General features: G+C 48.6%; 1 protein-coding gene across 3 annotated transcripts in view; it reads left to right on the forward strand.

Moving 5' to 3' along the window:
• Positions 1-17,811: 17,811 nt before the first annotated feature.
• CRHR1 (corticotropin releasing hormone receptor 1) overlaps positions 17,812-24,003 on the forward strand; it is a 62,368-nt gene continuing 56,176 nt past the window's right edge. For 2 of the 3 annotated variants that reach the window (XM_028703155.2, XM_028703156.2), the window contains exon 1: positions 17,812-17,930. In XM_028703155.2, coding sequence (XP_028558988.1) covers positions 17,904-17,930 — 27 coding nt within the window. In that variant the 5' untranslated portion in view covers positions 17,812-17,903. The remainder of the gene's footprint in view (positions 17,931-24,003) is intronic. The other variant, XM_028703160.2, reaches the window with a different exon arrangement.

Genomic DNA, 24,003 nt, shown 5'->3' on the forward strand with positions numbered 1-24,003 from the left:
CCTCCCGCTCCCCTCCCCCATCCCTCTGTATTTTCCTGCATGCAGATAAAATTGACTGCCGTAAAATGTTAGTTCATTGTGGGTGTGAATGTTTTATTTTCACCTCTGCTCCCCATTAATAGCTGCTGATTTTTTAAAAAAAGAGAGAGGGGGAGGAAGGGGGAATGAAAGAGAAAGAAAACCCACTGCCTATGGAACGGGGATGCTGCTAAGCAGGCAGTGGCCTTTGCACGCTCACACACCCCTTTGGTTCTTGCGAGGCGACAACAGCCTCCCATGAATCTCTCCGTTTTGGGGGCTGACGGCCTGACAAATGCCAGCCTCGTAATTAAGCTGCGGGAGACACCGAGAGAATCCGAGATGAGAGGAAACCACAGAGAAAGGGGGAAAGAGGTGGAGGAGGAGGCTGAAATGTTTGTGATTCTTGTTCATCCCATCTTCTCATTGATCCTGGTCCCGTCTACATCCCAGTGTATGACAGCATCTCGTACCACAGGGGAGGGGAACTTTTTCCAGCCCGAGAGCCGCATTCCCTCATTGGTAACCTACCAGGAGCCGCATGCCAGAGGTGGCCAGTGGATGTGGCTCTTTGTTCTTTGCACAATAAGATGCCAGGCAAAAGTCTCAAGCCTGCTGCAGTGAAAGGTTTCAAGGTACAGGCAAGCGGCTCAACGAAAGAGTCAACCTTTCCAGATGGGCAAGAGCTAGGTGGTGGATTCCTCGCACAGTGAAGGGGAAGAGGCGTGGCTCAGTGGGAGTGGGATTTGCATGCAGAAGGTTAAAGTGCAATCCCTGGCATTTCCAGATCGGGCTGGGAGTGCCCCTTGTCTGAATCACTGGAGAGCTGCTGTCAGATGGTGTACTGTAGAACATGCTGAGCGAGATTCAGCTCTCTCTGTTCCGCAACGTCTTCCATACTTTCTGCCACAAGGAGGCACTGGGCAGATCAAGCTGCCTCACTCAAATCAGGAAGAAACACATATTTGCCGAGGCTGCAGGCTACGCTGGCAGCCCACTTAGATTTCTCGAAATTCCAGCAACAACCTGCTTGCAGTCCTTCCTGTTTTGATCCTTGACCCTGTTACGTCTGGTTAGCAATGCTGCACTTCTTATCTTCTGAAAAAGCAGCTGGTGCTCAAACCGGCAGCTGACAGCAAAACAAACAAACAGACCTCCATTTATTCAAAACATTGGGTAAAGTCTGAATGCTTGGATCATTCTGTTTGCAAAAGTTTTTTGTTTTTTGTTTAAAAAGGATAAATAGATAGTAGGGAATGAGCATCAGTTCTGCACGTACCCTGAATGGCAAAGCAAATCAGATTCTCACATTTCTGAATTGGATCATGCCACTAAGAAAGCGTTTCAGATCAAACTGGGCACTCCCAGAGCTTCTGAGTGACTCTCTGGCCTCAGGTGTCAAACACACACAACACACACAGCCCAAAGTCAAGCTGGCTAGATAAACTCTCAAGAGCCCAGGAGGGGGTGGGGAAATGAGTAGTGGGATCTTTTATTTTGATGGACAGGGTTAACTTTTAATCCCAATGAATTATTTCCTCACAGCCCCCAAACACAGCAATTTTGGGGAAGGGATTAAATGTGGTATTTGCTTTGCATGAGAATCTGTGCCTTCCCTTACGCAAGTCAATGGAGACATCTCCATTGTATTCCCCAAAAGTCCATGAATGAGGTGGGGAGGGGATAGAACGCCACCTCCCACCAGTGGCCCCTGGAATAATAGGGTCCATGCTCAGGCAAGGATGTTTGCCACACCCTAGACTTTCCTGTAGATTTATTTTATTTTTCCTTCATTCACTTCCCCTATGAAAATCAAGGGAGATATATCTCTTTCCAAGGAAAAGAGGCTGTCTCCCAAGGGCTAGGGAAGAAGAAATATGCACCCCATCAATAACTCTTGGGGTAGCAGCAGGATGTTTGCTAGGAGAGCCAGTGTGGTGTAGTGGTTAAGAGCGGTAGTCTCGTAATCTGGGGAACCAGGTTCGTGTCTCCGCTCCTCCACATGCAGCTGCTGGGTGACCTTGGGCCAGTCACACTTCTTTGAAGTCTCTCAGCCCCACTCACCTCACAGAGTGTTTGTTGTGGGGGAGGAAGGGAAAGGAGAATGTTAGCCGCTTTGAGACTCCTTAAAGGGAGTGAAAGGCAGGATATCAAATCCAAACTCTTCTTCTTCTCTTCTAGGAGGGACGAATTCATAGTCATTTTCCCACTACCCTCTTTCCCATGCAAGTCAACGGAGAGCTCTCTCTCTCCTAGGGAGAAGAAGCTGTATCCCAAAAAATCTAGGGGGGACACCAACAACCTGGGTCCTGACTGAGGTACATTTCCCCCACCCCAGCAATTCCTTGGGATTCATGGTGTTCCCTTTTACAGCTCTATGATTCTTCCTGTACCCACAATAAAATGGTGAAGTCTGTCTTTGCAGGATAATCACTGTAGCTGCCATTCTGAACTTGGGCAGGCTCCATCTCATCACAAGGGGCAACCATGCCTCGAAATTATATCCAATTGTAGATAAAACCCATTCAAATAAAGCAGCAAATAAATCCAATTCAAATAAAACAACATCAAACTTTAAACCCCTGGATGTACCTGCCTATAACCCAGGAGGCTTAATTCGCTTTAGAAGGACAGCTATAGCTGCAAATTTCAATCAATTCTGTGAAAAGCAAGCGAGGAGTTATAGCATTTTTTTTTAATTCCCCATTATAGTGAATAGAAGATGGGAAGACAGAGCTCCACTTTTTAATAGGTCTAATTCAACCCCAAATAACGTGTTGAATTGGAAAGACACAGGGAGACTCTGAAGCAGAGCAGGCTATTTCTCGAAGCTGCAGATACAGATAGAAGTCAAATCTTCTGGCTAGTGAACACCATAAATATATAGATAAATAGCACAATGCTGATCCCCGTATGGGCACAGCCTGGCACATGGGGAAGTGGGTGCCAATATGTTGAATGGAAACCTCTTTCCCTCTCCCAGCCAGTCCTTGGAACAACTTGGTGCAAGCAATATTCCTTACACTGAGTTCAATAGGGAGGGAGATTTTGATGCCACTGATGCAATAATAGTGTGTTAGCGGTGGATTCATACGGGGCCATCTGCACATCGCTCCACTTGATTGGTGGTTCTTTGGTGCTTCCCCTGTGTTGCTGCATAATTGTTATCTGGAGGGGGCACTCTTGCACATTAGCGTCACAAAGGTGGGGCACAAATAACAACAACAGCCCCAGAACATTTGTGGTATAAAAAGTCATGGGATTTTAGTAGGTCATTGCAAGGCACGTACTTACTGGGAACAAAGCAGTGCTCCCACCCCAAAACCTTGCCAGGTACAACAGGGTACTGAAAGTGGGAATACTGTCACACTAGGTCAGGTGTGCGTGCAGGAGCCAGGCCCTGTGACCAGTAGGGCTTTGCAGGACTGGGGCCTTCCTAAGTTTGTTCTGAGGAGGCAAGGCACAGCCTCACAGGTGAGGCCGATTGGTAACTCACAGCACCTGGTGGCAAGAGCTGGGAAGGGATATAAGGTCAGCATTTCCCTTCGGCTCTTTGCCACAGCAACACGCTTCCTGCCTTGCTGTGTTTGGCTTCTTGATCCTTGAACCTCGGCTACTTGACTCATTGCTTCTTGATCCTCGGACCCCTGACTTTGTAACTCTTTGCTTCCTGACCCTCAGACCCTTGGCATCTTGACTCCCGGCTCTCTGACCCTCAGACTCTTGGCTCCTGACTCCTGGCTTCTGGACACCCATTCCTGCTCCCACCCCGCCATCTTGCCCCCAGTCCTGACGTCCCCTGCTGGGACTTCGATAGCCCGTGAACCGAACAGTGACACAATAACGTCATGCGCACAGTTCATCCTGAATGTCCAATGGAAAGAGTCCCCTCAAGCTTAAAGTGAGAACCTTGATGATGTGAAACTGGGAGAAAGGACACTTTGCAAACAGCTTGTCTCCTGAACACCCCATGGAACTTGAGCACAACGTCAGCATGACTCTTCTCAGAGCTTTCACACATACTTCACCTTAGGACTCAGTCAAAAACACCCAACAGCATCCGCCACCCCACTCCAACAACTGGCCAGTGGAGACAAGGCCAGCACACCTCGTGCAGATAACTAAGGTAAGAGAGCAGCCATACTACGAATCAGGACCACAGAGACCCTTTCATGGGATTTCATCCACTCTCCCAGCTTTGCTACATGTAAATAACAATAGTCTTGTCTGAGCTTCAGTGCTCTACAACAGTGTTTCCCAACCGGTGTTCCGCGGCACACTAGTGTGCCGTGAGACGTTGCCTAGTGTGCCATGGGAGGGAGGCGGGCGAGTCGGGCGGCGAGAGGCGGGGCGGCGGCGGCGAGCACACGCGGGGCGGCGAGCGAGCTCCCTCCCACATCCCATCGCCGCGAATGCAGGCTTTCGCTGAAGCCTGGAGAGCGAGAGGGGTCGGTGCGCACCGACCCCTCTTGCTCTCCAGGCTTAAGGAAGCTATCCCCCCAGCCGCGCAAGCTCCCAGAGCGATGCCAAAGCTGCGAGCACCTTCGCCATCGCTCTCCGACCCGTTCGGGGGGCTGGGGACGGGAGAAGCTCCGGCTTCCCCCGCCCCCAGCCCGCGCAAGGTCCCAGAGCGATGGCGAAGGTGCGCGCACCTTCGCCATCGCTCTCCGACCCGCTCTGGGGGCTGGGGACGGGAGAAGCTCCGGCTTCCCCCGCCCCCAGCCCGCGCAAGGTCCCAGAGCGATGCGGAAGGTGCGCGCACCTTCGCCATCGCTCTCCGACCCGCTCTGGGGGCTGGGGACGGGAGAAGCTCCGGCTTCCCCCGCCCCCAGCCCGTGCAAGGTCCCAGAGCGATGGCGAAGGTGCGCGCACCTTCGCCATCGCTCTCCGACCCGTTCGGGGGGCTGGGGACGGGAGAAGCTCCGGCTTCCCCCGCCCCCAGCCCGCGCAAGGTCCCAGAGCGATGCGGAAGGTGCGCGCACCTTCGCCATTGCTCTCCGACCTGCTCTGGGGGCTGGGGACGGGAGAAGCTCCGGCTTCCCCCGCCCCCAGCCCGCGCAAGGTCCCAGAGCGATGCGGAAGGTGCGCGCACCTTCGCCATCGCTCTCCGACCTGCTCTGGGGGCTGGGGACGGGAGAAGCTCCGGCTTCCCCCGCCCCCAGCCCGCGCAAGGTCCCAGAGCGATGCCGAAGGTGCGCACACCTTCACCATCGCTCTCTGACCTGCTCTGGCGGCTGGGGGCGGGAGAAGCTCCGGCTTCCCCCGCCCCCAGCCCGTGCAAGGTCCCAGAGCGATGCCAAAGGTGCGCACACCTTCGCCATCGCTCTCTGACCTGCTCTGGCGGCTGGGGGCGGGGGAAGCTCGGGCTTCCACCACCCCCAGCTCCTGCAAGCTCCGGGAGCAATGGCAAAGGTGCGCTCACCTTCGCCATCGCTCTCGGACCCTTTCTGGGGGCTGGGGGTGGGGGAAGCTCTGGCTTCCCCCACCTCCAGCCCCGCAAGCTCTGGGAGTGATGGCGAAGGTGCGCTCACCTTTGCCATCGTTCTCGGACCCTTTCTGGGGGCTGGGGGCGGGGGAAGCTCGGGCTTCCCCCACCCCCAGTCCCGCAAGCTCCGGGAGCCACTCTGGCTCCCATTCTGGGGGCTGGGGTCGGGGGAAGCTCGGGCTTCTCCCGCCCCAGCCCCGCGTCTGGGGGGGGGGAATAATTTTTTCCCCTTTATTTCCCCCCCAAAATCTAGGTGCGTCCTATGGGCCGGTGCGTCCTATGGGGCGAAAAATACGGTAGTCAATATAGGCACAGAGTTAATTTTTTAAACATTTTCTAATGGTGGTGTGCCTCGAGATTTTTTTCATGAAACAAGTGTGCCTTTGCCCAAAAAAGGTTGGGAAACACTGCTCTACAATGGGAGATGTTCCCCTCCTCCACCATGCAAATTGCAGACATTGGTTCTCCATCTGGATCAGGGCCATAGCAATGTGGGGAGGATGAAGCCCCTGCTACTTCCCACCACTAGCACCACAATTCGGATCAGTGTCCCTGTGCCTGCAATTTATGTAAAAACACCCTGCCTTTAGATGCAGCTATGTAGCTAATGGAATGTTTGGTTTCCCCTTTTTGTTACTATACTATTTATGACAGTCCCTCCAATTGTGCCCTTAGCCTCATCTTCGCCTGCAACACACACACACACACACACACACACACACACACACTTAGCTTCAGACCTAGCTGCAGGATCCATTCTGCCCTGTTTTCAAGTTTATTGGACACTGCCACTTCACCCCAAAGCTTGTTGGCACTGTTTGCACAATCACTCTCTAGTGTGACTAGTCTTTGACAAAGGCGTTCTGGCATAGTAATTGCAAATATCCACTTGGGAATGCACACTGTCCTCTTGGAAGGAGGGGGGAGGAGAATGCCCACAACAGGAGTCACAGGACAGGGAAATGGACCTGGCATTTGATGTACAGCCTCCCCAGTGATAAAACGAGGGCTGCTTTCCAAGCTGTGTTTTTAATGCCCTTCATAAAAAAGAGAGGGGAAATTCCACTGCACTGGAAACAACTCTTGCAAGCAAAAACAGGACCCAGGGAGCTGGGAGCCTGAAAAGTGAAACTGCACTGTACATGTGAGGAATGAATAGGAGTTGGTAGCAATGAAGGCGGAATCCAATTTAAACAGATTTATACACTGAATTTGATGGTTCTGACCCAATGAAGTGTCTGCTTATGTCTGAGTCACCCATGCACTGTATTAAAGCATTGATCCGCATGCATAATTTTATAAATATGAATACGTAAGTATTTTTATACCATTGCATGTAACATGCATGCATCTGGTTCCTTTAGGAAACCTGGATCATATACATATATAGTATGTGTTTAATATGTTCTTTAAAAAATGCATTTTAACAGAACCTGTTAAAAATTAACCCACTTCTTCTTGAGATCAAGGAGCAAGGTAGGAATTGGGGGGGGGCAACAACCCTGTGCATATACACTCAACATGAAGAGCTTCAGAAAATTCCATCCTTAATCACTGGTTTTGGTTTCGCCTTCATCAACTAGGTTTAATAGCTAGTTTCACAAGTTCTGGTGCAACAGCAGAGGGCAACCTTCCTGCCTCATGTGAAGATAGTGTGAGACCTAAAAGTCTCCTATCCCACACCTACCCATAGACATAACATTAATTTTGATTGCATCATTTGGCCACAATCCCACTTCAAATTCTGGATCCAGAAAAGCCTCATAAAGCACCGCCAAAAATATAATGAAATGCTTGTTATCTCTCTGGGAGACTGGAGCTATCTTGCATCTGATGAAGTGGACTCCCTAGTCCATAAAAGCTTACGCACCCACCATAAATCTGCTCATGTTTGTAATGTTGCACAAGGCTCTTTACAGATCCCCCCCCCCCCTGCAGCAGCCTAAGATGTCTACTCTATGTAGAGTAGTATCAGACACTCATTTGTGGCCAGGGTGTGGAGGAGGAGAATAACCATGAGCACTGTGCTGTCTAGGGCACACCAGATTTCTCAAGCATCCTCTCTGTCCACCACCATTGACGCTTTTTAGCGTTCTAAACTGGGATTCCCAAAGAATAGTCCATTTCAGGACCCTGGAGAGCAACACATTTGCTGCGTGCACATTGCCAGCTTAAAACACAGCTAGGTTGCTCTTTTTCTCAGTTCTGATCCAAACTGGGTTTTGTTTTTGTTTTTTTGGCAGGGGGGGGGTGGACACACGTCAAAATGCAGTATTTCCTAAGAAATAACGGGAAATATATGGGTTATGGCAAATATAAAGGGAATGTACACAGAGCCTTCCTCAAAAGTCTTTCCCGGATAAATGTCCTTTCTTTTTCTTTTTTTGCTGTGATAGCTACCTAACATGCAATTGTTCCACATAGGTTAAATGATATCCCAGATTCCTGTACAAGGGCAAGGGTAACTTTTTAATGTGTGGTGAGGAAGGCAGTACTTTTTTAAAAAAAGTAGATTGTGTATACCAAAACCACAAAAAATTAAGGAATTAAAAAGAAAATAGGGTGTCAAGTGTTCAAAATTATTCTGATAGGTAGAAGGGGGTGTCTTCCTTTAGGTGATGTCATGAACACCTTAAGTACTTCCTGTGCACTTTCTTCATGGCATGCACAATCTCTGAACCTTTTCCAACTCTGAAGTCATTTTTGAAAGACAGATAGAGTGGCAGAAAAGGAGATTCTGACCTCGACAAAGCCCTTAAAAATCACCACCACCACCCCTCCTTCTCTCCTTCTCCTCCTCTCTCAGCTATTTTTTCCTATTCCTTTTATATTTTGAGGTTGGCTGAATTCAGCATGATGCAATGAGGTTTGGGGCATTGGTTTCCCTCTGCTCGTACCTTAAAGACTTGAGGAGGATAGTCTGGCATGAAAGTGACCTCAGGCAGTGCCTCTTTGTAATATCTGAACTCCCCCAATTTGCCACCGTGTGTAAAATTTACTGGTCTGGTAAAAAAGACCTGTCTACCCACCCAGGCAGCCATTAGCTTGGACCTGCAAATGAACAAAGGGAGGGAGGACAACTATTGACGAAACCTCCAGACCTGCAAAGCCAGCCCTGTGAGTCAAGACGTTTTGCAACATTGAGCAACAGCTAGAGCCAAATAAAAATCCATACTGTACCAGACATCAGGAGGGCCCAGAGAATGGTGCGAAGGCTCGTGATAAGACTGAAGCTAAACTAATCTGGTCCTGCCAGCTGCATGGATGTGGGGACTGTACAGGAGCCAGATGTATAATGCTCTGAGCCAAAAAACATGTGGTAAATAAGAAACTAATTGCAAATAGAAAATAAATAATAAATGTTAATAACAAATAAGATGTGCCACAACAGGCATGAATGCGGTTCTGTGCAATGTAAGAACATAAGAAGAGCCAGCAGGATCAGGCCAATGGCCCATCTAGTCCAGCAACCTGTTCTAACATCTGAAGCAATAGGAAAGATTGTGCATCCAAGCATGTGCAGAGTGCATTAGGCTACCACCAGGTAACATGAGAACAGGCCTTTTCTGCAGTGGCTCCCTGTTTGTGGAATGCTCTCCCCAAAGAGGTTCGGCTGACGCCTTCATTATCCACCTTTAGGTGCCAGGCAAAAACATTTATGTATTTTGTGGTTTTTATATTGTAATTTTATGTTGTAAACTGCCCTGAGATCTATGGATGGTGGCATAAATTTAACAGACAGTAATATAATAATAACAACAGCAAGAGGTCAGAGAGTAAAGTTTCCCAGCTGGCTTGAGCCCCAACAAATCAAGGTAGATAATTGAAATATTGAAAATAAACCTCAGCAGCAATCCGCATCACATGAAACAGGAAACTACTAGTTTGTAGTCCAACAATTTGGCTACAGGGAATTTTCATTGCTAGTCTGAAATTGGGCAATCTGTTATTCCCTGGAAGTAAAAGAAAAAGCTACCAACTGAGTCTTCCTGGGGAGATGGAAATGTGGGGATTTGGAGGGTCTTGTTGCGGTTTGCCATTATTTTCTCTGCCTTGTGCTTCTGCCATGCCATTCAGATTGCCTAAATAAAACTGTTCCACACACCACAGTCACTGATGGGCCTTCACACAGTCACTCAACTGCTAATGCAGCCTAGCAGGGCTGTGACCTGGGAGAGCTGGACTGTCAAAATCCACTACAAGGAAGACAAATGGTCTAAAAAGATAGTGGAAGTAACCAAGGTGACCTATTGCATGCTTAAAACACCCCCTTTCCCCTTAAAATCCCCCCAAGACAGTCCTTCCTGCAACCCCAATGGCTTATAGTGGTGCTGAGCTACTCACAGTGATTCGGTTTGTAGAGATCATTTTGAACTGTTAGCTTAACTACTCCAGAGTGTTTGCAATCAAGCCGATGAAAATTTGGTTCACACCTTCGGTTGTAATTATGACGTGAGAAATTCATTCTCTATTAATGCCTCCTAATTACTGCTGGTACAATGGGCTGAGCCATTGAATTGATGCTGATAGATCTCTATGTAACACATCTAGTCAGCTCTCCGGGTGCTATTCAGAATGCAGGAGTGAGGCACATCCCTTGGCTAGAGATCTTGCAAGTGAGGTTAGAATGTCCTTGCTGGCGACAGTTTTGTACCGCAGAAACTATTGTGAATCACAGGGATGCAACTGTACCTTTGAGATCACCTACACAAATCTGCATCTGTAAAGCACATAATCCCACACAAGCCAACCTAGGCCCCCACTTTTTAATAGTCACTTGAAGATTATCTCACACAAAGCTGCCTGTGGTTCAAGCAAGGGACAAATTAATCAAAGGACTGGACTATAGTTTTACTACCCATTAACTATAGTTTTACTACCCACATACTCTTTAAATAACAACAACTTGCACTAGTATAGTATCATTTTTACACTATGACAAGCTGCATCTTGCAACCTCTAGCAAGTGTGCAAATCACATGTGTATATTCTAGTTTGGAAAGGCAAAAAACCCTACCAAGGGAACTGAAATCCCATTTTCTAACTGCATGAAATCTCTCCTCACCTTTCCCTTCATAAATTCCACCAGCCATTGTCTGCATTTTTAAAAAGCCTCCCAGCCATCGAGGGAGAAGATGACCTTTTCTTTAATTGTTTAGGAAGCAGTTAATGATTTTTTTTTGCATTAGGCACTAATGACTTGGAAGATTTTTCTTCAACAGCTTTTGATGGCTGGTGGTTCCTAGGTATGACACGCCCCACCTCCCTGAGTACAGGCTGGAGAGAAGTGGTCCAGCTGTTGGACTCTGGCCAGGGAAGGAGACAAGTGTTTTACAGCTGGAGGCACCAATATTATGATATTTTTTTTTAAGGGAACAGATGATGATCGCCATCATGATATCTTCACATCCATGAACACAAGAAGCTTGCGTTTAAAAGTAGATAGTAAGGTGTTGTTCTAAGGGTGCTGATTTCTGGGCCCAGCACATGCCTGGTCCAAATACAGAATCCACACAGGCTTTTGGAAAACGCCCAGCAGGGTCGATGGCATGATCAAAGTCTCCCTCCTCCATCCCACTCTCGGCTCAATCTGCCGTATGCTGTGCCAAGGAATCCAGAGTTAAGCATGACAAATGGACTGATTTTCCTCATCCTTGGGAGTGTTTTATTTTGCCTCTGCCACCTCTGACAAGTTGCATTTTGCTATAAATCCCCTCAATTAGGCTCCAAAACAGCTCCGCAGTCATTTCCCTGATGTATGGCGATGGAATTAGCTTAATGTCCCTGGCAACCAATTCCTTGACTAAAAATAGTTCTCGAGTGCTTCTTTCCCTACCCCCCACATATCTCTTGCCGCCCCCCCCCCCCCGTCGTCACCAATATTTCACACAAAAAATTGTCATTGAAGACCTCTTCCACCCAGTGAGGAACTGGGAAGGACTGTGAAGGTGCTTCTTGCCGTTGTGCTGCAGGTACCAGATTTAAGGAGCTGAAAGGAAGCGATGGAACTAATCCTTGGCCAAGGAAGGAGTGCCAACCAAACTGGAGGTGTCCAAGCAAGATAAATTCCTGCTCTTTTGCAGTGGAGGCTGGTTCACTGAGGCCAATGGGCCACTGCCTCCCTCCCCTCAAGCTGCCCCCACCTGCCTACCTTCTTCCTTACAACCAATCAGCTGGGTGGCTCTGCCTGCCATTGACTCTGGCTCCCCCTAGTGTTGGTCTCCCTGACTTCTACCCTACCAGCCCCTAATGGGCACCAGCCACCGGTGACCTTTTTCTAAAACCAATGAGCAAATGAGGATAGGAAGGTATGACAGACCAGTCTCTTGCCTGCCTCATTATTACTGCTTCACGTCGCTCAATTCCCCCAAGTGATAGGAAGTTTCAGGGACAGCATTTTGCAAGGGAGGAGGGGTTCTGTGGGAAGTAAGAGGACTGAAGAGATGCATGCTTTTTCCCAGAATATCTGCTGATCTACAGCGTGTGGGGGCAGGTACGCAACCAGACAGTGCCAGACATTTAAAGTGGCATCAGTCATTGTCCCCCAAGAGAAACAGCATGCACACACAGCTGGAGCACACACACCAGAGAAACAGGCTTTTGCTTTTGCAACCTTCCAACTCCGAAATTGCTCAGGTCCACGCTTCGATATCATCCCACCACCACCACCCCAGACACACTTTTGTAGGTAGGCATGAGCATTCCTGGTTCTACAAATATCAACTGGCCAATTTGCAATCAAAGAAGCTATACAAAAGCCTAGAGACGATGTCATCCTGGAACCACATACGAGCTTTTCAGTGGTGTTGTTACATGCATGATCTGCATGCCATGAGAGGGCTTTACTGACTGGGCTCCAGCTCCAATTTTAAGACTGTAGCGCTCTACAGAAATCACTTGCCTGTCCATTTTGTTCCACTTAGATAGCATCGTGTTACAAACAAATGTGCCATCTTTTCTCCCCAAGGAGTGTTAGGAGAATGGCGAGGAAAGTAGGAACAGAGCTGGGGCTACCAAGGGACGAGGGGAACATAAATTAATTCAAATACACAGGCTCCTGGTCTGCTTCTGTTTCACATCTTCATTGTAAAACAAAGACTGCAAATAGGCAACAGCTTCTCAGGAGAGTGGAGGTGGTATGATGGAGGCACAATTACATGTGGCTTGTACACAACCCCTACTGTTTGCTTCTTTTGTTGCAAAATGAATAAATCATTACGTATATGTGCTACAAATAATACTTCACAACTATCCAAAATTTTGATATCATAACTGTCAGGAGCCCAGGCTGCCATCTTGATAACGCAGCACACAAGTCGTAATTAGCTTGAAGATTTATTGCAAAACAAACAATCAGTCTCGGACACTATATCGGAGCTTCCATACCTTACGATTCAGTTGACCCTTCTGAGGAGCACTTCCTGGTTCTGCAGAATATCCTGAACCTATAACCCTTACGTTTCTGGGTTTGTTTCCTGTCTAATACCTTTCCCATACGTCTATTCCTTGGACTCAGGGGATTAATAGCCTCCTCTTCCAGTGAGGAAATGCTACCCCTCCTGCTTTCCAAGCCTGCCTGTGCTTCTTGAGCGAGTTGGCTTCTCTCCATCTCGCTCTCTGCTAACGTCTTATCAACATCCCAATGTCAGGGGGAGTAGACAGCCGACTGCTCTCAGCTGTCTGGCTGCTTTCTAACTCATGCTATGCTTCTCTACTTGAGGCAGATGTGTTCATGACAATAACCTTTTCAAGGGATCCAGAATGGTTTGTCCTACACCAGGGAAACCTGTAGCCCTCCTGTTGTTATTGGAATTCCATTTCCCAGCAGCCCCAGCCAGCAAGCCCAATGGCCAGGGATGATGGGAGTTGTAGTCCCAACGTCTGGTGGAGGATCAGACAGTTCCCACAACTATCATTTACATTCATTTATTTAGTTCTGTTGTTGTCTCTGAGCAAGCTAAGCAGTCTTGCAGATACCTGAAGGACCGCACAACCCTGAACATTCCATTTATCAGCAACAATAGTGGGATGAGTTGGTAAATCACACGCATTGTGTCTGTCATACCTTCAGCATTCTCTCTGGGGGAGGACTTTTTCACAGTCTCTATCACACTTTTAAGGGTGTTGTGGACCCATTAGACCTCCTTCGATTCCCCCTCGTCCATGCGGCGTTCTCCTCCAACTACTACTGACATTCTGCTCCCTAAATCCGGATGTCTCCCATCCTTTGAAAACCCAAATAGCAGAGCTAAAACTCCAGATTTAGGGAGGAGAAAGTGTGGGGACAGCAGTAGTTGGAGAACGCAACATGGACGATGGGGGGGATCGAAGGAGGCCCAAGAGGTTCGTGATCCACATTGAACTGAGTCTGATCAGGCCCTAACACACTGTCCTGCAGAGTGCTTGAAAGGGGCTCAGCAAGACTCAACAATCTCTTGTCGCCAGGGCTTGCTAAACCCCGGCCAAGTGTTCTCTTCTGCAGCTCTTGCAAGGAGCTTTGCAAGCTGGTGGCTGGGTTTTGCCAAGGCCTCTTGCAAAGCCCCAGGCACAGTGCTTTGCATGGCTAGGGCTTGGCATGTGCTACCCACCAGCTGATCCGTGGGTGCCTGCAAATGCCTCTTTAGCTGAGTCACGTCTTTACCTGCCCCACACATTGATGTCATATATGATGTGGGGTGTGGTTTCAGTGAAATGGCTTTGCAAGCCTGCGGGATAGCTCAGTCAGTAGAGCATGAGACTCTTGATCTCAGGGTCACGGGTTCAAGCCCCACATTGGGCAAAAGATTCCTGCATTGAAGGGGGTTGGACTAGATGACCCTTAGGATCCCTTCCAACTCTACAATTCTAGGACACCAAATGGAGAAGCCTGGCAGGGCCTAACTGGGCCCATGGGCTGGGGATTCCCCACATCTGCTCTAAGAGAAAGCTTGCCATCTGTCTCATTTCCTAGAGAAAGGAATGGGCAGCACATTCCTAAAATCCACAGACAGTACAAAACTGAGAGGATTTAGTGAACACTTTAGAGGACAGGAGAAAAAAAATCCCAAGGCAACTTGACACACTTGAAGAGCTGGGCTGACAACTTTAAAATAAAACTGCAAAAGGGTAAATGCACACTTCTGCTCAAGGGGAGGACCAAAACGAGGCTCCAAAACCGGTGCTGAAAATTGAAAGGGGGCTGAGCATGAGCTGACCATGTGATGCTGTAGCAAAAAGGGAGCCTTTTGGTTCAAATTAGTAAATGCAAAAATATCCAACTCTTAGGAGGTAATTTCAGCTCCACACTTAGTAGCTCCAAGAGCACGTTTCATATGTGAAGCTTAAATATGGCCGTGGGCCTTTCTTACGCTATTTACAAGGATGTTTGATAATGTTAATGCGGAAAGAGAGGCATCTGCAGTGCAAAGCAAAAGAGGATCGTATTGCAAAGTGAATGAGGCAAGACCCTCTTTCCTTTAAGCTTCACATGCAAAAAGAATCTACAACCAGACTCCCACCCTGGGAGTCCTCTGTTCAGTTTAAAGGTAAAGGTAAAGGGACCCCTGACCATTAGGTCCAGTCGTGGCCGACTCTGGGGTTGCGGTGCTCATCTCGCTTTATTGGCTGAGGGAGGTGGCGTACAGCTTCTGGGTCATGTGGCCAGCATGACTAAGCCGCTTCTGGCGAATCAGAGCAGCGCACGGAAACGCCGTTTACCTTCCCGCTGGAGCAGTACCTATTTATCTACTTGCACTTTGATGTGCTTTTGAACTGCTAGGTTGGCAGGAGCAGGGACCGAGCAACGGGCGCTCACCCCGTCGCAGGGATTCGAACCGCCAACCTTCTGATCAGCAAGTCCTAGGCTCTGTGGTTTAACCCACAGTGCCACCCGTGTCCCATCCGTGTCTGTTCAGTTTGGGGGGCCCTAATTTAAGGAGAATGTTGCTAAACTGGGAAGAGGAGTTGCAAGGAGATCTACAAGAGACTTGGAGACAAGCCCTATGAGGAAAGGCTTGAAGCAGCAAATTGCAATCTGTGTGACAGGGCACAATAACACACTGTAAGAGAACTGCTCATGTGCCTGCAAAAAGAACTATTTCAATCATATACTGTGGGGATCAAAGTAGCCACTGCCTCTTTGCATGTTTAAGTACTCTGAACTTACTTCCTTCCAATCTTGAGCATGCTCAGATCAGTGACTCATGCAGAAACACAGAGGGCATACTCCTATGAAGGTACATAGCGTTCGATTTTACAAACTAAGCCCTTTCATTCATGGAGGGGGAAACACGCCTCGTTTATCAGACGTTGGGGAAACACTGGCTTCGGTGTGTGTTCAGTCTGGGGGGAGGGGAGTAGGTTCAGGATGTGGGTGACAACGAAAAGTGTGTCCCAAAGTGGAGAGAAATTATTAATGCACCTTATCCTCTAAGACAGGGGAAGGGAGACCTGTAGTCCTTCAGATGTTGCTCGATTCTAACTCACATCAGCCTCAGCCAGCATGGCCAATAGCCAGAGATGGTGGAAATTCTAAAGCACCTTTTAAATGCAATGCTATTCATGTGAAACAGCTAGATAGGCAAGTGCTTTCCCTATTATTTCCCACTTCTGCTCGAAGAACTTGACAGAGAGCAGCAGCTTCAAATTATAGGACTGTAGATTTAAGCCAAATGCCAGGACAAATTTCTTAATAGGGCAGTTCAGCAGTGAACCGATGGCCTTTGAAGCGTCTGGAACCTCCTCTTGAAGGTCTTCTATGGGAAGGTCAAACCATTAAGCAGTGCGTGAAGTAGCCTTGAATGGCAGGTGTTGGGCACCATTAAAACGCACCACACATTGATGTAATTATGATTTTCTTTTTTTAATAGAGACTGTGTGGCTTTAGTCTCAGGTTGGGTTTGAGATCCTACGTTTAATCTTGGATGGTTCATCAGGGATCTTGCCCCAGAGCAGAAAACTGGAACTCGGTGGCCAGCTGAGACTTGGTTCATCTCAAGGCAGATAGGCTGATTTTATTGCACTGGCAACAAGTCCTTCTCTCCCCTTTCGTTATTCTAATTCTGTAGTGGTTCAAGACTGCACTCTGTTTACATCACACACACAAAGACAGGCCCATCAGAGAGAAGCAATGGGGTTGAATGGCTATGATATTATTATTATTAGCCCTAAATGGCCTCAGTCCAGTATACCTGAAGGAGCGTCTCCACCCCATCATTCTGCCCGGACACTGAGGTCCAGCGCCGAGGGCCTTCTGGCGGTTCCCTCACTGTGAGAGGCCAAGTTACAAGGAACCAGGCAGAGGGCCTTCTCGGTAGTGGCACCCGCCCTGTGGAACACCCTCCCACCAGATGTCAAAGAGAAAACAACTACCAGACTTTTAGAAGACATCTGAAGGCAGCCCTGTTTATGGAAGCTTTTATTTAATGTTTAATAGATTATTGTATTTTAATATTCTGTTGGAAGCTGCCCAGAGTGGCTGGGGAAACCCAGCCAAATGGGGTATAAATAATAAATTATTATAATATTATTATTATATGATGGCTTCCTCCCCAAAGGCACAGCCAGGCCACCTCCCCACTCTCCACCTATAGCAAAAATGGGGAACCTGTGGTCCTCCAGGTGTGGTTGGATGCCAACTCCCATCAGCTCCAGCCAGCAGAGCGAAGGGCCAAAGAGGTAGTCCAACAATATCTGGAGAGCACCAGGTTCTCCATCTGTGACCTACAATGTGTGCAGTAAACCGCCAACAGGTGCACGATGGGGAAGGGCTGTAGCTCAGTGACAGAGCATCTGAAGGTCCCAGCTTCAATCGCTGGCATCTCCAGGTAGGGTTGGGGGAGAGAGAGGGGGGGGGAAACCTTGTCTGAAATCCAAGAGCTCCACTGCCCACCAGTTTAGAGACAATGCTCCGCTAGATGGGCCAGCGGTCTGACTCAAGCAGCACCCTTTGTTCCTACGCCTTCAGAACAAATGGGTCCAGGTGAGTCAGGTATGAGCTGGAACTTGAGCAGTTTTACTGGGGCACAGTGGGGTGAAATGAGAGAGACGGTGCTCAAGCCCAAATCAGATGGCGTTCAAAAGCCGGTGGTGGTGGTAGGTGACCGCAGAGCGGTGTCCTGGGCGATGTGAGCATCTTCGCCTCCAGCTCAGGTGTGCGTAGGAGAGGGGGGAGTGTCCCCGCCTGCTTCTTAAACTGCAGGGGCCCTGCAATCTCCTGCTGGGGGGCGGGGAGGAGGCCACCCGAGGCTGCCTGTAGGCAGACCCTTCCCAAGACATGAAGCGGAGGCAGGTGGGGGCGGGGCAGGCCGGGGGAGGAGGCTGCCGCGGCGGCGGCGGCGGCTCGCCTGGCTCTTAGCTTAGTTTGGCTCGGCTGCTGCAGGAGATTTCTGGACTGGACGGGGACGACTTGAGCTGCAGAGCGATGGAAGCCCGGAGCAGGGGGTTGCAGGTAAGAGGCGGGCTGCGGTTTGACCTAGAGTGGGCAGAGAGGGGGGGAGGGTTCTGGATCCCTCCCACTCCCCCTCGATTCAACTTTCCACTCCCCGGGGTACGCTGGTGGTGGTGGTTGGGGGCGTTGAAGTGAAGGGGGTTAGAGGAAAGAGTGGGGATATACACACACCAGACTGGCAAATGTGAGCGGGGTGGGGGGGGGGGGAGAGAAAAGATCCCCTCTTCCTTCTCCTCTTCTTCCTGCCCCTTCTCTTCCTCATTCAGCCTTCCAACCCCGGGGTGGGCAGCGAAACCGGGGGTGAGTTAGGGGTGCTCTGATCCAGTATGGGCAGTGGAGACTGGGAGAGGAAGGGGAGTCTCGCCTCCCTCTCTTTTTAAATTTCCCCTCCCCTTTCTCCCATCTGTGGGTACGGAGTCTGTGTTTGTGTGTTTTGTTGTGTGAAGCCGGGAGCAGAGCCTCTTCCTCCTCTTCCATCACTGCCCCCCCCCCCCCGGCTTTTTTCGCCTCTCTGCTGGAGCGCCTCAAAAAACGCCAGCCCAGCTTTCGAGTCAAAGACTCCCTGGCCAGCTTGCTTGCTTGCTTGTGTGTGAGCAAGTAACCCCAGCCTCTGAGTAACCCATGGAGTAAGCAGGCTGCGGGGCGGAGTGCTGTTCGTGATGGGATCTTTTAAATAAATAAATAAATCCTGGTTAATTAATCTGTGATAACTGCTCCATTACTTAATGATCCCTAACACAGATTAGAATCTCCGCTCAGCCCCACTAAACATGCAATGTCCCTGATTACGAGGAAGGAAGTGTAGTTGAAGCTATCAGGGCAACTGATAGCGCTCTCTCTCTCTGTGAGTGTGTGTGTGAGAGTGTGTAGCTTTCTTCCACACAGACCAAGAAATCTGTATAGCATTGTAGGAAAGGCAAAACCCACGGCAAATTGAAGATTCATATATTGTATTTGGAAACCAGCAATATTACTTTGTACTCTAACCTGATGTCTTTCAGAATTTTGACCTTCAGGAAATGCCTTTTTTCTTCCGCACAGCTTCCAAGGAGCCCTTAAGTGCAAGTTTGTGTGGGTGGGGTGGGGGGACTCTGGGGGAACCTTGTTTCCAACAGAGGAGACAGCCGCAGTACTCAGAGCAGCGCTGGGCAGTTCCATATAGCTGCTCTGTTAATTTCCCATAATGCCCCAGACATAATAGGACTCCAGAGCATTGTGGGAAATTGAAACAGTGGCTAGCCTGGGGTTTGTTTTTTTTAAAGAGGTGTTAACCGTGAACCCTGCTGGAGCACTGGAGGCCTGGCAACTGTGGAAAGCCGGTGGGAGCTGTTCTTCAGTATCTGTTTTATGACCACTACACACTGCCGAGGATTTTGGGGCACATTCTAGCAATTCATAGTCTGGTCAGGTGAGCCTTGCCATGGTTTGTTGGGCCAGAGACTGTTCATAAGTGGTGAACTAAGGGTCTGCCTGCTGGTTGTACGTCGACGGGAAAATTGGCATTGGTGGGCAAGCTGCCCTTCAGCAAAGCAGGGGGTTGGACTAGATGGCCCTTAGGGTCCCTTCCAACTCTACAATGCTATGATTCTACGAAAACTGAGCTACCATTATTGAGTTTCCCACTGAGAAATCCCTGATAGACTTTCAGCAAAGAACGTGAGAGCCACTGCTCTGCTCAGCATTCCATGTGACATGGGTGGTGCTGGAATAATGGGATGCGAGGTTGTGCAACTCTTCAGAAATATCGGGACGGATTGTACCCAATTAAAAAAACAAAACACTACGCATTTGCAAAGGCTCCCTAGCTGGCTTTTGTTTGTGTTGACGATTTGAATATTATATTTTCATACACCTCGGAGCAGTCCCCCCCTCCAGGTCATTGACTGGTGGTCCCAATTTTCGAAGCCTTCCCCTGTAGCAAGTAGCTCGACTCAGCGCATTCTTACGAAATTATTTGCTCTGAGGGCAGCTTTGGGCAGTTCAACAGCTCTCTGCTTGCGGCACGAGGAGGACTAGAGCAGGACCGGTGTCAGGCTTGGGAGGACCCTTGGCAGGGTGCCCCCACCCCACAACCCAACACTTGCACACACAATGAAGGGCAGGCTCCAACCCTGCTTGTGATGGTGACAGCACCTCTGTGCTTTTGCTGCTGCCACTGTTGTGGTGCTCCCTGCCTCAATGCCAAACCCAGGGCAGAGGCACTTTTGAATGGGAGATAAGCTTCACTGCCTTCTATGATGGTCACCTGTCATTGTAAGTTACCCCAAATGGAGTGCCCTGGCAGCTCACAGATCTATGAAATTTTCATGTTTTAGACTACAGATCAACGAAATACAAATCAGGGGTGCCAACTTGAATAAAATATGGGGGGGGGGGTAGATAAGCCCAGCCCTGTGTATTCGATCACAATACACCATTTGAATGGCAATGCCCATCAATGGGGGGGGGGGCAGCCTTCCCAAATATTTTATTGGGAAGGGGCCCGAAGGGACCTTGGCCCCTAGGAGTCGGCTCCTGTGAACCATCCTATAGGCTGGAGCATTACATTTTCGACGACTTAAAAGGGCTGTTGGGAGAGGAGTGTGGCTCCTCTTCAAAAGTGCTGCTACTCCATCCAGAGCTGAAGAATATCCTTGTTGAGAGCAAAAACAGTGGCAGAGAAATCTGTGGCTGCCATTGCCACAAGTGAAACTGGACTCTGACCTGATGGTGGTGATGGGATTTAGGGGAAGTGGGGGGCCCCATCACCAGACCTGTGCCAAGGTCCCTGCAAAATCCGGCATTGGCCCTGCCGCAATCCTCTGTTTGCCACAAATAGATCACAAGGTGCACTGCCGACTGTTGAAAAGCACCTGGGGGTTGGATCAGTGGGGAGGGTGGTGAGTGGCAGCATGACTGGTTCAGGCCAGTGAGGGACCCTTCCAAATTCTTGAGAGCCCTGGCCAGTGACTGATATAGTTGACAGCTGGCACCAGGCATGGACTGACGGTATGCCTTGATAGGTGCAAAGTGTCGGGTGCAAAGTGTTCAAAACAGGAGCCTTGTATTTTATTCCACACTCTGTAATGTCTAGGACAGCTTACCCATGTCATGGCACGGTGGTGTTGTGGTTTCCCCATCCCACATCATTAGTGGGAAAATGCACGACACTGTGACATCCAGTTACAGGGAAATTGTCCTAGGCATTATGGAAAGCAGGGTGGGCAGGGAAGTGGACAAATCGTTGCCATTGCTGGCTGCAACTGTGCATTTAAGCTCACTTGTAGTTTTGGTGTGAGGCACCGTCACAAGCTATGTTAAAAATGCAAAGTCTGAATTGAAATCAAACCAATAGTTTTCACAAAAGGAAAACAAAAGGGCATTTGTGTCAGATAAGCTTAAAACAGAACACCACTGCTGAAATTGGAGCACGTTTCTGCTATGTGATTAGGTATAACTTTACTGCAGGAAAAGGATCTCTCCATCTCTCAAACACATTCATGTTTCCCTGGTGATGGTCGTAGTAGTGGAGGACAATAATAATTGTGGAATAAATACGGGACACAAATTGCAGATGAGGCATGCTATTAGCCACAATGCCCATGTTCCGCCTCCTCTTTTTTTAAAAAAAAAAAATATTAAATTTTCCATTTTAACAATCCAATAAAACCACATTAAAAATATTCCAAATCATAATACAATTCAAAAAAACAATTTTTATATCTTTGGGTGACTTCCCATGCTCTGAAGTTCAGATGAGGCATGCTAGTAGCCACAATGCCCATCTTCCACCTCCTCTGTCTTCTTGTATTCTTATGCTCTTCTGCAGTATTTTCCCCACACCCATGCTCAAGAACATCCATTTCTCCAGAAAATAATGTGTCCTGGGCATGGTTCGAAGTTAGCCAGGCACCAGGTACATTTTGCAACCGGGGATTGGCAGATTGCAAGCACTTTGAGAAGTCTTGGCACCACATGTGGCGATTTGAGACTCCAGAAGAAAATTGCCACCACTGACCACTGAGGGCGCAGGAAGAGAAATGCTTCTATGCCCTGCATGCAAGTGAGATAGCTGGCTGCTCCCTTCCCTTTTCTGCTTTGCCTCCCCACCCCCCAAAAGCATGTGAGTTCAAATCTAGCACAACACTTTACATAACAATAAAATAAAAATATAATATAATTATTATACAGTGGTACCTTGGTTCTAGAACGTCTCTGTTGACAAACATTTCAGAAAACCCAGAAGCACCGTATTTTTCGCCCTATAGGACGCACTTTTTCCCCTCCAAAAATGAAGGGGAAATGTGTGTGCGTCCTATGGGGCGAATGCAGGCTTTCGCTGAAGCGCACCGACCCCTCTCGCTCTCCAGGCTTCACTGACCTCTCCGCAAGCAGTGGGAGCGCTCCCACTGCTTGCGGAGAGTTGCCGGCATGCCGAAGCCTGCACGCACTGAGATCAGCGCGTCCAGGCTTCGCAGATCTCTCCACAAGCAGCGGGAGCCAGCGCTGGGCTCCCACGGCTTGCAGAGAGCTGCCTGTTTGGGGGCTGGGGTCGGGGGAAGCTCCGGCCTCCCCCGCCCCAGCCCCGCGCCTGGGGGGGAAATAATTTTTTCCCCTTTATTTCCCCCCCAAAAAACTAGGTGTGCCTTATGGGACGGTGCGTCCTATAGGGCGAAAAATATGGTAAATGCTTCCGTTTTCGAACATGCCTCAGAAGTCGAATGGCTTCCACTGCGTGTTTTTACATTTTCTCAATTGAATTTGCAGACAGCCCTTTGCACCTCGGTTTTCGAATGTTTTGGAACTCAAACGGTCTTCCAGAATGGATTACGTTTGAGAACCAAGGTACCACTGTAATTAAAATAAAATAAAATAATAATGTCAGCCTTTGTAAATATCAATTATTCAATTGACTTATGGTTTTGGCCACGATTGCAGGGGCCAAGCTCCATTTACGTTTGTGGTGTCCAATTAAGAATTGCTATTAAAAATGTGATATTGACAATGTGTCACTGATGTGAACTGTGTGTTAGTTCATGTGTTTCAAAAATATAAATAGAAAGTATGGCAGAATTGGGGGGAAGAGGGGAAATAATGTGACTAGACATTGTGTTGTGGTGCCCGTAACCTAGGTTCCAGAGGCCAACAGCTTTTCAAACACTGGCCTGGGTCCTGCCACTGTATTAACATCTGGAATCTGGAGCAGCATGGGCAGGGCAGATCCCATGGGTTCTTTCCGCTTGATTGTCAGGCCCTTTCCTGGCTGAGACACAATTGGGCAGAAAGGACCCAAATATTTGGCTCTGGCTATGTGATTGCTGGTATTCATACATATATTGTAACAGCACAAGAAGACTGTTGGGGAAGTGGATCCCACAGTGATGTAAGCATGTGTGAATGGTGTCCCCCTTGTTTGGATGAAGTATAATAGGCTCCACAAACATGGATGGAGCTTCCAAACATTCCTGTGAAGTCATGGGATGAAGTCATAGGAAATGTCACCTCATTGCTTTGCTAACATAGAGAGTTATAGGTGGGTTCCAAAATAGAATTTGTGCCTTTGAACACATTTCCCCACCATATCTCAGTTCTGGAACATATGAATTAACAATGTGCAGAGTGTCTCCCTCTCCCTCTCTCCCTCTGAGTAACCATAGTCTTTGATGTGCCCTGATTCTTCTGGGGTTTAGTGGCGACATCATCCAGGTCAGAGGTATGGCTTTCAAGCAGACCGAAGACCCAGCACCCCTCTCCTTCCTCAAGATGAAAGCAGCAGGCAGCTCCCAATTTCCACAGACGAATTAATGCATTTTGTGGTGTGCATAATCCACACACATCCATTACTCCTTTGAGCAAATATAGTTGGCATAATTTTCCCCAACATATATTCATTCTGAATTCAGACAGGAATTAATGAATCAACAATGGCAGTTATTTTTACACCTTGGGAAAGATACCCTTTTCTGAGGAGAACTTCGAGCCCATCCAGTGCTGTCGAAAGCATGAATATGTGAGAGGATGATTATAGTTTGCAGGCCCCCTTGGCAAAGGAATGTGGCAAAGTGCCTGAAGAAGCCATGAGTCGACTTCAGGT

The sequence above is a fragment of the Podarcis muralis genome, chromosome 13 (genome assembly GCF_964188315.1).
Source record: "Podarcis muralis chromosome 13, rPodMur119.hap1.1, whole genome shotgun sequence".
NCBI classification, from domain to species: domain Eukaryota; kingdom Metazoa; phylum Chordata; class Lepidosauria; order Squamata; family Lacertidae; genus Podarcis; species Podarcis muralis.